The following is a 12,925-nucleotide window of genomic DNA, read 5'->3' as shown; positions in this document are numbered from 1 at the left end:
ACTGATTAACATGGCATCCCCCTCTAGCTTCAGGCACTGGTTCAGGCTGAAGCAGAACCAGCCACATTTCTTGTTGGTATCGGAGGTGAATAGGTCTAGGTGGGGAGTTCCCAACCTGTGGAAAAGATGGTGGGCCACATCCTCCCTGAGGGACCACTCATGGGTGGAAAATGTCCTGAAGAGGAAAAGGAAGAGAACTTGAAGGTAGGTGGCCTGGAGGTAGAGCCCCTGCTCGATGCAGAGATCCCAGAGGACTAGAGCTTCCTGACAGAATGGAGAGGATTGAGCACCATCCTGTCAATTGTTATAAAACACTGCTGTTGTATTGTCCGTCAGGACCAAGACACAACTGCCCCTCAGCTAAGGCAGGAACGCCTAACATGCCAGATGTACAGCTCTCAGCTCCCTAATGTTGATATGCAGCGACTGCTCTGACTAGACCACATCACTTGCATCCATAGGTCGGCCAGGTGGGCTCTCCATCTCTTATCGGAGGCATCTCTCACAAACTGCATCAAGAGTGGCTGCTGGGCTAAGAGGTCTCCTCAGGACACCTTGCTCTCCTGCAGCCACCAGTCTAGCGTAGACAGAACCTCTTGTGGGACAGTCACCACCATGTCAATGTGAGCGCAGGCTGACCCATAGACCCTTGCTAACCAGGCCTGAAATGGGCACAGGCGTAGCCTGGCTTATTGTACCACGTAAGTGCAAGCTGCCATGTGACCCAGCAGTCTTATGCAATTTCTCGCCATGGTCAGAGGGGCAGCCAGGAGCTTCAGAATTACGTCTCTCATTGCCATGAACCTGGCATTCTGCAGGGATGCCCGATCTATCATGGCGACCAGCCCTCTTGCATGAGCTCTATTACTTGCGTGCAGGTGAGAACAGACTTTTCCTCATTCAGCATGAACCCTAGGCGGGAAAAGGTTTCTCGGGCCAGGTCTATGTGACTCAACACCTGGCTCCTAGAGCAGCCCCTGATGAGCCAGTCATCCTGGTAGGGGAAAACTTGTACCCTCCTCTTCCTTAGGAAGGCAGTCACCCTTGCCATGCACTTGGTAAATACTCTGGGAGCAGTGGACAGGCCAAAAAGGAAGGACTGTGAACTGGTAGTGATCCGCACCTGCTGTGAAACGGAGGAACCTCCCGTGAGAGGGCATAATGGAAACGTGTAAGTATTTATCCTTCAAATCAAGGGCAGTGCACCAGACCCCTAGATCAAGGGAGGGAATGATGGAGGCTAGCATCACCGACCTGAAGCTTGATTTCCTTATAAAGTCATTGAGGCCTCTGAGGTCTAGGATGGGGTAGGGGACCCTCTTGGACTCTGGGATCAGGAAGTACTGGGAGTAAAACTCTTGCCCCTGAAACTTGCATGGAACCTCTTCTACTGCCCCTAACAACAGGAGCAAGGAGACCTCCAAATGTAGAAGGTACTAGAGAGGGGTCCCGGAAGAGAGATAGGAAGGGGGTGGGATGAAGGGAATAAAAGTATACCACCGCCACCATCTCAAGGACTCAGTGGTCCCTAGTGATGGGATGCCAAGAACGGTGGTAAGGAGAACAATCTGTTCATGAAGGGATGATCTAGTAGTGGATCTGCTAGTCTGCTCTTGGGAGCAACTTCAAAATCCAAGGGAGTCCTTCAGACTGTGCAGCTTACTGTTCAATTGCTCTGAATAGAGCCCTGACCCTTCAAAGGGCAGGTCCTGCAGGGTAGTTTGGACTTTGGGTGGGATACCCGATACCTGGAGTCATGAGTTCCAGCACATCACTATGTCCATGGCCATTGACTGTTCTGCCAAGTTGGCAGCAGCCAGTGGGGCCTGGAGAGCAGTGCAGACACCACCCTGCCTTTCTCTGTAGGGGCTCCGAACTCCTGTTACAACTCCCTGAGGAGTTGGTCCTAAATGTCTCGATGGGAGGGGGCAAACAGGTGTTCATGCCCTGACTGTGGCACAAAGTACTGCCTCTCTGTCCACTTCTGCCTTGGTGGGATGGATGTCTGTGTCTGCCAAAGGGTCTTTGTAATTTTGGTCACCGTCTTATTAAGAGGCAGGGCAATTCTAGCCAGGGCATCTGCCATCAGGATATCCACCATCGGGTCACACTCATCTACCACCTCCTCTACCTGCACCCCCAGGTTTAGGGACAGCCTTCTAAGGAGCTCCTGGTGAGTATGCATGTCCATGGTGGGCATGGTCGGGGACAGGTCAGCCAGCACCTAGCTGGGAGAAGGAGGATGAAGAGTCCCTAGGTATTGCCAATTCCTGAGTGGGCATCACCTGCTGAACCTGAGGTGATTATGGCTGAGGGGGGCCCACCAGGACTGTCTGCTGACTGGGCAGTTCTTGAACCCCTATTGTCCCCAATGGACTAGCCCTGGACTCTGAAGCCTGTGCACGGGTAAGCGGGGTGGCTGACAGGGTCCCCTTATGCCCCAAGTACACCAATGCTGAAGATGAAGCCAATCTTAGCACCCCTGCCCTTGGTGGAATGCCTGAGGGGTCCAAAAGGGCCACTAGGCCAGCAGTTGCCACTAAGACAGCCACGTCTGGGACGGGAGTGGGCTGGCATGCCTGGAGCTGTGATCCTATTGGGATAGATGCCACAAATGAGATCGGTGCAGAGACTGGGACAATTGGGACCTGATGGACTGATCCGAGGAAGACCCTGACTCTATGGACTGCCTCTGATGCCAACCACAATGGTGCCGATGGTGGCATGCTGCCATGCCTTGGTGCCGGCCTTGCCTGAGGACTAGGTGCTGTTGGTACCGGATGAACCCCGCTCTGAGCCGTGCTAGATGCCTGCACTATAAGAGGTAGGGCCACTGCGGAGGCCGGTGCTGGGCCTGAGCCGCAGGCCATCGCGGGTCCAGTGGCTGGTGCTGATGATGAACTCCTTGGTGCCAGAGGCTTTGATACCAGCTGCCACTCCGGATAGGGTTGCGCATGGGAGTCTCCACCACATGGTCCTGGGCCCGGTGAAGATGTGATCTCTATCAGCTCACTGGCCACAGTGAACGTGTCTGAAGTTGATGGTTCTGGGACCTCCTCCACTGACAAGTCCTAGACTTCAGGACTGCTTGCCCACGCAGAGCGAGACCTGTGCCTATGTGGCATAGGAGCAACGTTGTGCTTGTGTGAGGATGATGTCTTTGTGCGTCTCCCCTGTGGATCCCGTGTTCCCATCTCGATGGAGATCTTCCTCTCAACGCCTTCTTGGAAGTCATCAAATGTCGGAGACTGGGACCAGTGCCATGAGATGCCGATGAGTGGGCCGATGTCACAGAGTGCCTTGGCGTGGCACTTGCCTCATACACCAATGCTGGTGTGCTCCTCATTGATGGTGCAGGGCCCAGTGCCGTGGACTGAAGTGCCTAATCCATTAGCAACAGTTTCAGCCTATAGTTGTGTTTGGTTCTAGGCTTGAACCACCTAAAGATTTTGCAAGAGTTGGTCAAGTGACTCTCTCCTAGGCACTTAATGCACTCTTCATGAGGGTCCCCACAGGGCATGGGCTTGTAGCACCATGCACAGGGCTTGAAGGTGTGAGGCCCTGGCATTGATGGGGGGAAAGGAGGAAAGAAGTGCAAAATAACAACTTTAATGTAAACTAACATTAATAATTACTGAAACCACAACTATTTACAAGAGATAAGAAAGGCTAAGGGGGCACTTCAAAGGCGCAAGCAAAGCATTCCAACAACTGTCACGGACAGTAAGAAGGAACTGAGGGGGTGGAGGGCCAGCAGGGGTATATATGGGGCAATATAGCAGTGACACTCCAAGGGACTCTCTGGCTGGCCCAACGGATACTGCCGAGGGTAAAAAACTTCTGGAACTTGTGCACACAGTGCATGCACACTTAGGTGGAATGGACATCAGCAAGCACTTGAAGAATCATTGATAACTATCTTTTGAGCATAGTTTTTCAACCAACTTGTACACTCACTTTATAATAATTTCATCTAGCCATTTCCCCAGTTTGTTCATGAGACCATCCTGTAGGGCTGTGAGAAAAGCCTTACTAATATCAAGATCCTGTCTACTGCATCCTACCTGCCTTCTATGCCAATAACCCTGCCAAACAAGCATATTACATTGGTTTGTCAAAAAAATTTCTTGTCAAATCTATGTTGGCTATTCCTTATAACCTCTATTATCTTCAATGTACAGTAAACTTCCGATAATCCGGCACCTTTAGGATCCAGGGGGTGCCAGATTATCAAATATGCCGGACTATCAGAAGGGGGGGGGCTATGAGGTGTCTGGAGTAGGGTGGGAGGGGATGCCACCCCAGACCCTTCATAGCCCCCCCTTACGATAGTCCGGCTCTGCCCCAGGCGTCACTAATTCAGCTGCTGCTGGTCATGCCTGCAATAGAGCAGCTGGGATGCTGCCGGGTTGGGGACGCCTGCTCTTGGGGACGCCTGGGACAGAGCAGCTGCGGTACTGCCCGGTTGGTCCCGTAGCGCTGCCCCTCGGGGCTGCGGGACCAACCCGGCAGCACCCCAGCTGCTCTTGGGGACACCTGGGGCAGAGCAGCTGGAGTGCTTCCGGGTTGGTCCCGCAGCGCCAAAAGACAGTGCTGCGGAACCAACCCGGCAGGACCCCAGCTGCTCTGCCCCAGGGGTCCCCGATTCAGCCGCTGCTGAAACAGATCAGCGGCTAATTCCAGGAAGTCTGGGGCAGAGCTGCTCAAACATTAAACAACCAAACTTTCTTGATGTCGTCTGAGATTAATTTCCCTTTCCTTCTAACTTGTGTTTGGATTTTTTTGAGGCATTTGTTTATTTGGCTTTTTAAAAACTTAGTGTGATCTCAAATTTGGTTATTTAGGTATTTATATTTTTTAGGTATTTTTATTTTTCATATGGCAACACTATGCTGAGTTGATTAGACAAATTCAGATGAGGGATGCAAGGTACATTATAAGTTTAAAGTTACACAAAAATCTTTTTGATACACATTTACATATTTTATACATTTTCTCTACACTGCATTACACTCTTTGGGATTTGTTTGGTTATTTCACAGGAAGTGATTTTTGTAGTGCATGATTTACAAACTTACATTTTTTATTTATGTGACTTACTATTTTGGTTTTTGCATTTTTGTATTTATTTTAATTTTAGTTGGTTTAAACCAAGGCTACTCAAATTTAGAAGCCCCAGGGGGCCACAATGATACTCACAAGCATATGCTTAGGACAGCAACTTAAGTGTGATTGCATATACATGCAAATTGCTTCTTTCACACTGACAGGTGTGAATACAGAGATTGAGGCAAGATTATACAACATGCAGGCCCCATTTAACTCAGTTCTGCTGATATTAATAAAATGCAGTATTTCCCTGATTTCTACCCATATGACAGCACTTTTAATGAGTAATGACAGTCTAGGAATTTAACTACTAAAATGCATATCAACAGATGAGCATTATATTGACTAATTTTTTATTTTGGCTCCCACCCCGTGGGCTGTGTGTTGAGCCCCACATAAATCCAAACTACACCGCAGGCCACAAACAAACAGGTCGTGTGTTGAGTAGCCATGGTTTAGACATTTCAGATTTTTGGCTTACTGGCCTATCTACTTGAGTTAGCAAAAACATTTTGCTTTTAAGTCACTGATGAATTTACTTTTTTTTCCCTTTTTGAAATAAACCCTTTTTATGTGTACTTATGTAAGTAGATGATGTACACTTCAATTTGTCTTTCTTGTACTCCTAATGTATTAACAGAGTTTCTTATGGTCTTTTATGGACCTTGTTAGGTATAACTCACTTTTTGCCTCAGCCTTTCTGATTTTGTCTCTGCATACTTGTGCTATTCTTTTGAACCAATCATTAGCCCTTCTTCATTGTCTCCATTTATTGAAGAATTCCTTTCAGTTTTCAGGTCATCAAATACCTCCTGATGAAGCCATGCTGACCTCTCCCTATTCTTACATTTCCTTCACAACAGTATAGCTGGCAGTTATTCATTTAATACTTGTCTCTGAGAAACTGCCAACTACTCTGAATATAGCTTAAGACCTATTTACAAAGAACCCTCAAGTAACATTAGGAAAGCAACAACAACAAACCAACCTACTAAGCAAGCATATAACTGTAATTATAGACTGAGAACAATTAAGAAAAACCTATTTTGCAGTATGCGGTATATTTTTCTTCCTCTTTTCTCATCGCTTCCCTTCACTTTTCACATTCACTATTCTAATGCTGTTACACTGTCAGTTTATAAAGACTACATTTTAAAAAATAAATAATACATTCAAATCGCACAGCCTGCTGGTGCTATTATGATACTATACAAATTCACGCAGGCCATAAATAAGAATGTGACACCACAGACAAAACCAAAAATGTAGCATTCTACATTAAAATTCTTGTATACATTTTCTCTATTAATTGAATCTATTATTTGGTACTATCACAACACAAAGAAAGGTCTAAAAATGTTTTCCACATTATTTCTTGATTATAAGAACACTTTAATTTGCATTACTATTCAACACTATCCCAATCATTCAGAAAAAGAGAATGAAGGCAAAATAATAGCTAATCCATTTGTATTACTGAATCCTCATATTACCATTAACCCCAAACCAATGTCACAAATAGTATTATTGGAATTTTTCCATCTCAGTCTCCGTTCATTTTTTCCATTTTCATCTAAGAGACTGTGACAGTGACAGAATGTATCCTCATCCACACCCTACACACTATTGTAATAATCTTTCAATACATGTCTTGTGAAGTATCATTACTGTCCTGATAAACTGTGTGTGGAAACACTGCATGTGAAGTTATAAGATTCACCATGCAGTGTTAACATGTTCCAAACTAAGGTTGGTAAATAGCTCTGTTTCAAACAAAGGAACATGTGCTCTACTTAACTTTCATTTAATCAGTAAACAGTCATCAAGCAGGAAGTCAAACAAAAACTCAAACTCTTTCCCACAGTCTTTTATCTCTTGGTAGCCAGCTAGAAATGTTTCTCAAGAGGAAGACAGCAAATACAAAAAGAAGGGACAAACATGCCCAGGCACCTTTCATTCTATCCCTGCCCAATCGCATGCACAGCACCAGAAGTGACAAAAGTAGGATTTGTTAGATTCTGGGAGAAGGGGATCTAAGAAGTTTGGTCAATGAGACTGCTGAAAGCATGTTGTAAGAAAACTTTGTTTTTAATTTATTAAATTAGGCACCAGTTGCATTTTATCTTTATTTTTCTTGTAAAGATTTCTGACTTTTAAAGCTCATTACCTGTACTCATTTAAAATCTTTATCTTTGTAGTTAATAAACTTGTATTTTTTTCTCTAATACAACATGTTTAAATTGATGTGCCTGAGAAACTATTTGGGATGGTAGAGACTTCATATGAATTTGTATTGTCCAGAAGACGGTTGGGCAGTACAGGACATACATTTATGGGGCGGGGGGGAGAGAAGAAGGAAATCTAAGAATCAGAGTAGCCTTGTAGTATAACGGAGGCTGGTTAGAGCCAGGGTGTGGCTTCAGCACACACACAAATACAGTCAGAAGTGACTTCCATACTGGAGGTTGTTTGTGAGCAGGAAGCTATGCACGCAGCAGCAGGGCTCCTAAATCACAGAGCCACAGCGGGGTTAGTTCCCGGGGGTGGCGTGAGCTGGGACTAAGTAGTACCGGCTCATGCCAGGTTCAGGAGCTAACTCCGCTGTGGCTTGGCTGTTTAAATGTAGTAAGAGCCCAGCGGGGTTAGCTTACAGTATTTAAAATGCAGAGCTGAAGCATCCCACAACTGGCACGAACCGGGACTGCTTAGTCCCTGCTTGTGCCAGCCCTGGAAGCTACCCCCGCTGTGGCTCTGCATCTTAAATGTAGTAAGAACCCCTGTGGGTGTGTGAGCTGGGACTCAACAGTGCCAGCTCAGGGATGCTGCGGCTCTTCCCCCCGTCTCCCCACACCACGGAGACAGTGCTGGGGGGAAACCGGCTTTTAAGGCTCTCTCCTCCTCCCTCCAGTTGCTGCCTCTATGCTTATTGTGTAGTCGACTAGTCGAATACTCCTTTACATTAGTCTGGGCAGTACCCCAGATATGTCACAGAGAAATAGCTTTAAAAACAAAGCTAAGAGTCCAAATAACTGCCAGCAAGACAATACTTTCCAATTAATCATATAAATATTTAAAGAATATGTCAGAACAGGTGCAGAATGCATCCATTAAAAGAATAGCTATTAAACAGCAGAAGCAAATCCTCCTCCCAGGCACTCTCATGTATAAAGCCATCAGCATTCACTCTCAAAAATTTGTGTTTATAAATTCTTAGGAGGTGCTGGGAACGAAATAAGTAGTCCTTTACATGTTCTGAAAATACAGCACTGTTCTAACTAAAAATTTAATTTTTCTGTTTACTCTGATCTTTTCCTAAGTTAATTCTTTTGCTTTATCAAGAAGGATAAAATATAGCACAACCATGGATAACTGTTCTTCTGTATCTCTTCCTCCAACATTATTTTATTTGACCGCTCCTCTCTTTCTTCTGCTCTTCCCTCCCACAATGCTTGTAGAATTAAGGCTAAATCGTGGTCTGCTTTGAGCCCTGAAGAAATGGGCGTTGTTGTTTATGACTCAGAGTTTATGTATGGAGTTTACATCTAACATCAGAAATATGACCAATGAGAGATTTGTCTTCAGAGAGATATTGTTGGTAGCATTTCTTACTTAGAAGAAAAATAATGTCACTCAACAAAAATTCAACTTTGGTAAAAATACACACATTTGTGCTGAAATACCTATGCAGACCTCTTAAAAACCAATAATGTATACAGTTGCAAAACAGTGATAAATATGGAATATTGCAACCATTTTATTCAGTTTGAAACAGTCCATGATGCCTTAGATACAAAAGTACTTTAAAAAAATAGAATTTGAGATTTCTGTTGACTTACATATCGCTTCTAAAGTTTGGTAGAAACCATAACTGCTCCATTCTATTGAAAGCATCTGCAATCCTTTTATGAGTGTCTCATGTATTTTAAGAGCATAATAAAGACATTCTTTGCACTGGTTGCAAAGGATCCAAAAGACTTCCAGGACTCAAAATTAGCTTCCTCTTAAAATATTCCACAGAAAGACAATTTCATCAAAAAAGGGAGCAAGACAATAACTCTTAATCAGACAATAATGAAACCTCTTAAATCAAGCAATTGGAGCGTAAGTACTACTATTATGAGTGCACCAAAAAAAAAAATTGATAGTGCTTTCTAAGAACGGAAGAAATAGTTGGCAATACTATAAACACGGATCTCTCACCTAGTGAAGCATAGGATCCTGGAGGTAGACCAGCAGCAGACAAGCGCCCAGCTGCGGTTGGCTGTCCAGCAGCATGGCGTGCCTTTGCACCAGCAGCAGCAGCAACATCAATATCACTGCGGGACCTCTGCAGTGTTCCTGGACTTGGAGCAGTCTTGCTGCTGCTTCCTGAAACTAAAAAGAGTAAAGATGGTAAAATTGAATCTAAATTAAGTTCAGTTAAGACTTTCCATCTCTATCCAGTATATGGGGTAAAAAAATGTAAGGTTAACTTGATTCAGTACATTCAATGTAATCCCATATAATATAAAATACAAAGTCACTATATTAATAGAAGGCTAAGATTACCAAGTCATGTCCTCAAAAGGTACGACAATGCCAGAATTGTAGTTCCTGTGTAACCTTAATTTGACCCCTCCATGTGCATGTAATACAATATACGTCTTAATTACAGAACCACACGCTGTTTTTCTCCCGACAGGACCCTGTCTTATTTAGTGCATAGAATTGACAGTGCTCAGGAAAGGGGAATCCTCATTCCATGCATTGTCCCAGACCTTATTTAAACACACCAGTCTATCCAAGAGGAATGCACAAAGTAAAAAATTATTACTTTCCACATAAGCAGCTCTGTGAACAATTCATCACAGTATCTGAATGCTACATAAACATTGATTTCTCTTCACATTATCTGAGAGTAGGTGGTATTATCTTCAGTTTACATCCGAAGATTTGAGGCAAAGAGAGAACGTCAACTTTGTCCATTTATTGAAGATGACCAATTTGATGACACCAGATCCTGATTTTTAAGAATACTCATCATTTTTGTTGCAACTTAGATGTTCACCGCACAGCTCTAATTCACTTCATTTATAAATGAAAGTGCTCAGCATTTCTGCAAATCAGATCACTGGATCTCAGATTTGGCATCCATAAAATGAAGAATATACAATTAATGGCCACCTATAAAAAGGTGCGATTTAAGAGACTTTGACAGCATCGTATAAAAGTTCTGCAACAGAAACAGGGACAGAAGTTGATTTTTCAGGACAGAATTCAACTACTTTGCCTATGAGACCGTCTTCTCTTCCTGTTGCCCCGATTCATTCAATACGCATTCCAATTTCTGCAACAGATGAAGCAAGTGTCCTACCGATGACAATCTCATTCACTACACAACTCCCTGATTCTCTGATCAGGTCCATTCTGTGCACTGAATGATGCAGGGATCCTGTGTAAAAATAGTATGAGATTCTGTATCAATGCAGACACACAAAAAGGTAAATTAAGGTTGTGCAGGTAACCATATTTTTTTCATTTTACTATCTTTTGGGGTTTACACAGTTTCAACCTAATATAGGAATTTTAAAAAATGTCTCCAGTAAAATCTCGAGTATAATGCGCACCTATGCATAATGCACACCTACCTTTTAAACATCAGAAACCCTGAATAAACTCAGCTCTTATCTATAGCGCGCACCCCGACTTTGCTGTGTTTTGTCTTGCCTTTTTGTATTGCTGGGTAATCATGCATGAGCGCACGAGTATATAGTGTGCAGCAATCCATGCTCTCTTTGGGATGCCACGAGTTGTTGGTGATCTTACACGACCGCTGAAAAACTGAAAGTTGTTAGCTATGCTGAGGCTCATGGCAACAGAGCTGCCAGCAGTGAATTTGATAACACAGCAAAGTCTAACATTTGGCTTTGGAGGCGGCAGAAAGAGCGCCTGCAAGCGCTGCCTAGGTTGAAGATGGCTGAGCGAGGTAAAAGCGCTGCATATCCTGAGTTGGAGGACAAGCTGGTTGAACAGATTGCTGAGCGTAGACACCATGGCGGGGGTGTTAGCATTGCAGAGGTCAGAAGGCTTTGACCATTAGCAAAAAGTGCGCTAACACAGCCGGGTTTAAAGCTTCATATGGCTGGGGCAATCGGTTCATGAATTGCCATGGCCTATTGGTCTGACACCGAACAACAAATCATACAGAAGCTACCCATGGACTCAGACACCAAGTTACTGCAGTTCCAAAAGTTTATCATAAAGTTACGGAAGCAGCACTGCTACAACTTTTCATTAATTGGTAATGCAGATCAGACACCATTAAATTTCGATAATTCCTACGACAGAACGCTTGAACTGAAAGGTGCCAAGACAGTCTCCATTGCTACCACAGGCCATGAAAAGTCTGGGTTTACCATAATGCTTGTTTGCATGGCCGACGGAACGAAGCTGCCTCCTTATATTGTGTTCAAGCGCAAGAATGCCAAGGAATGTAATCTTCCTGAACACTGTTCACGTGCGTGTTCACCCTAAAGACTGGATTGATGAAGCTTTAATGCTTGATTGGCTACAAACGGTTTGGGCGAAGCGGCCGGGTGGACTTATGAGAAAGCAGTCTCTAATAGTTTTGGATGCATGTCGGTGTCATCGTATGTCATCCGTCAAGAAAAGACTTCAGCAGGACAAAACAGACTTGGCAATTATTCCTGGTGGAATGACCAAAATGTTGCAGCGGCTTGACGTGACAGTTAACAAGTCAATGAAAGATAAACTACGCAGGAAATGGAACACCTGGTTGTTGGAAAGTGAACATACATTTACTGCAGGTGGACGTATGCGAACACCAACGCTGCAAGATGTTACCCAGTGGATAGCAGATGTCTGGCTTGAACTTGATCCTGCTATGATAAGGAAAGGGTTTCTGAAATGCAGCACCTCTAATCCTATAGATGGCAGTGAGGATGATTCCCTGTGGATGGATCCGAGCGACGATGAATCGGCCGAGGGCGAATTACCGGTATGTGAAGATGACAATGATTTGTATTACTTGGATGAAGATGTCGAGGACTATATCCCGGAAGATAATGCTCAACTGTTCGAGGAAGATCCAAACAAAAGCGAATTTGAGGGCTTAAAAGATGAGTAGATGATCAATTAACATACCAATATTTGCTTGTTTGTGCTGCAGTGTTGATTTCATTTGTTTAACCTACCTTTTTGAAACTGTACATAGTTGCTTGTTAATGCTAATAAAAATCAACTTAGCCTCTAGTGTCCTGCGATGAATTAATTGCCGCGGAGCCACCAAATAAAAACTTTAAAAAAAACCCTCCTATGGATAATATGCACCCTGACTTTAACACTAAAAAAAAACCGGGAAAAAAGTGTGCATTATAATCGAGATTTTACGGTACTTAAAGAAGTTGTAACTGGTTTACAAATCATAGACAAGTAAATACCAGAAACAAAAGAATAATTATATCAATAAGCTTTTTTGTTTGGTCAGAGAAACATTATGCAGCAACATAGTCACCAAATCTCTCTAACACAGCCGTTCTTAAATTGGGGTCCACGAGGGTACTCTCAGGAAGCCTGAGTGTCATCTTCCTTCCCTCTCCCTGGCACAGTTCAGCAGTGTACAGAAGCGGGGAAGAGAAGAGCAGAGGCAGGAAGCGTTGGTCAGGAGTGGGGCTTTGGGGAAAGGGATGGAGTAGAAGCAGTTCTGGTGCTGAATGGGGGTTTGAGTGCCTCCGGGGAAAATGAGAAACCAGCTTGAGGGTCAACAACAATTTTAAAATCAAAATGGGGGTCCTCAAGTTACTAAAGTATGAGAATT

General features: G+C 44.1%; 1 protein-coding gene across 27 annotated transcripts in view; it reads right to left on the bottom strand.

Moving 5' to 3' along the window:
• The window catches only part of CLASP2 (cytoplasmic linker associated protein 2), a 264,670-nt gene that overhangs the window by 104,729 nt on the left and 147,016 nt on the right, over positions 1 to 12,925 (bottom strand). For all 27 annotated transcript variants that reach the window (XM_075921810.1, XM_075921815.1, XM_075921816.1 and 24 more), the window contains one exon: positions 9,310 to 9,483. In XM_075921810.1, the coding sequence (XP_075777925.1) occupies positions 9,310 to 9,483 (174 nt within the window). The remainder of the gene's footprint in view (positions 1 to 9,309; positions 9,484 to 12,925) is intronic.

Source organism: Pelodiscus sinensis, chromosome 2 (genome assembly GCF_049634645.1).
Source record: "Pelodiscus sinensis isolate JC-2024 chromosome 2, ASM4963464v1, whole genome shotgun sequence".
Classification (NCBI taxonomy): Eukaryota; Metazoa; Chordata; order Testudines; family Trionychidae; genus Pelodiscus; species Pelodiscus sinensis.
Note: the sequence above shows the minus strand (reverse complement) of the source record. Positions and strands in the feature narration are given on the sequence as shown.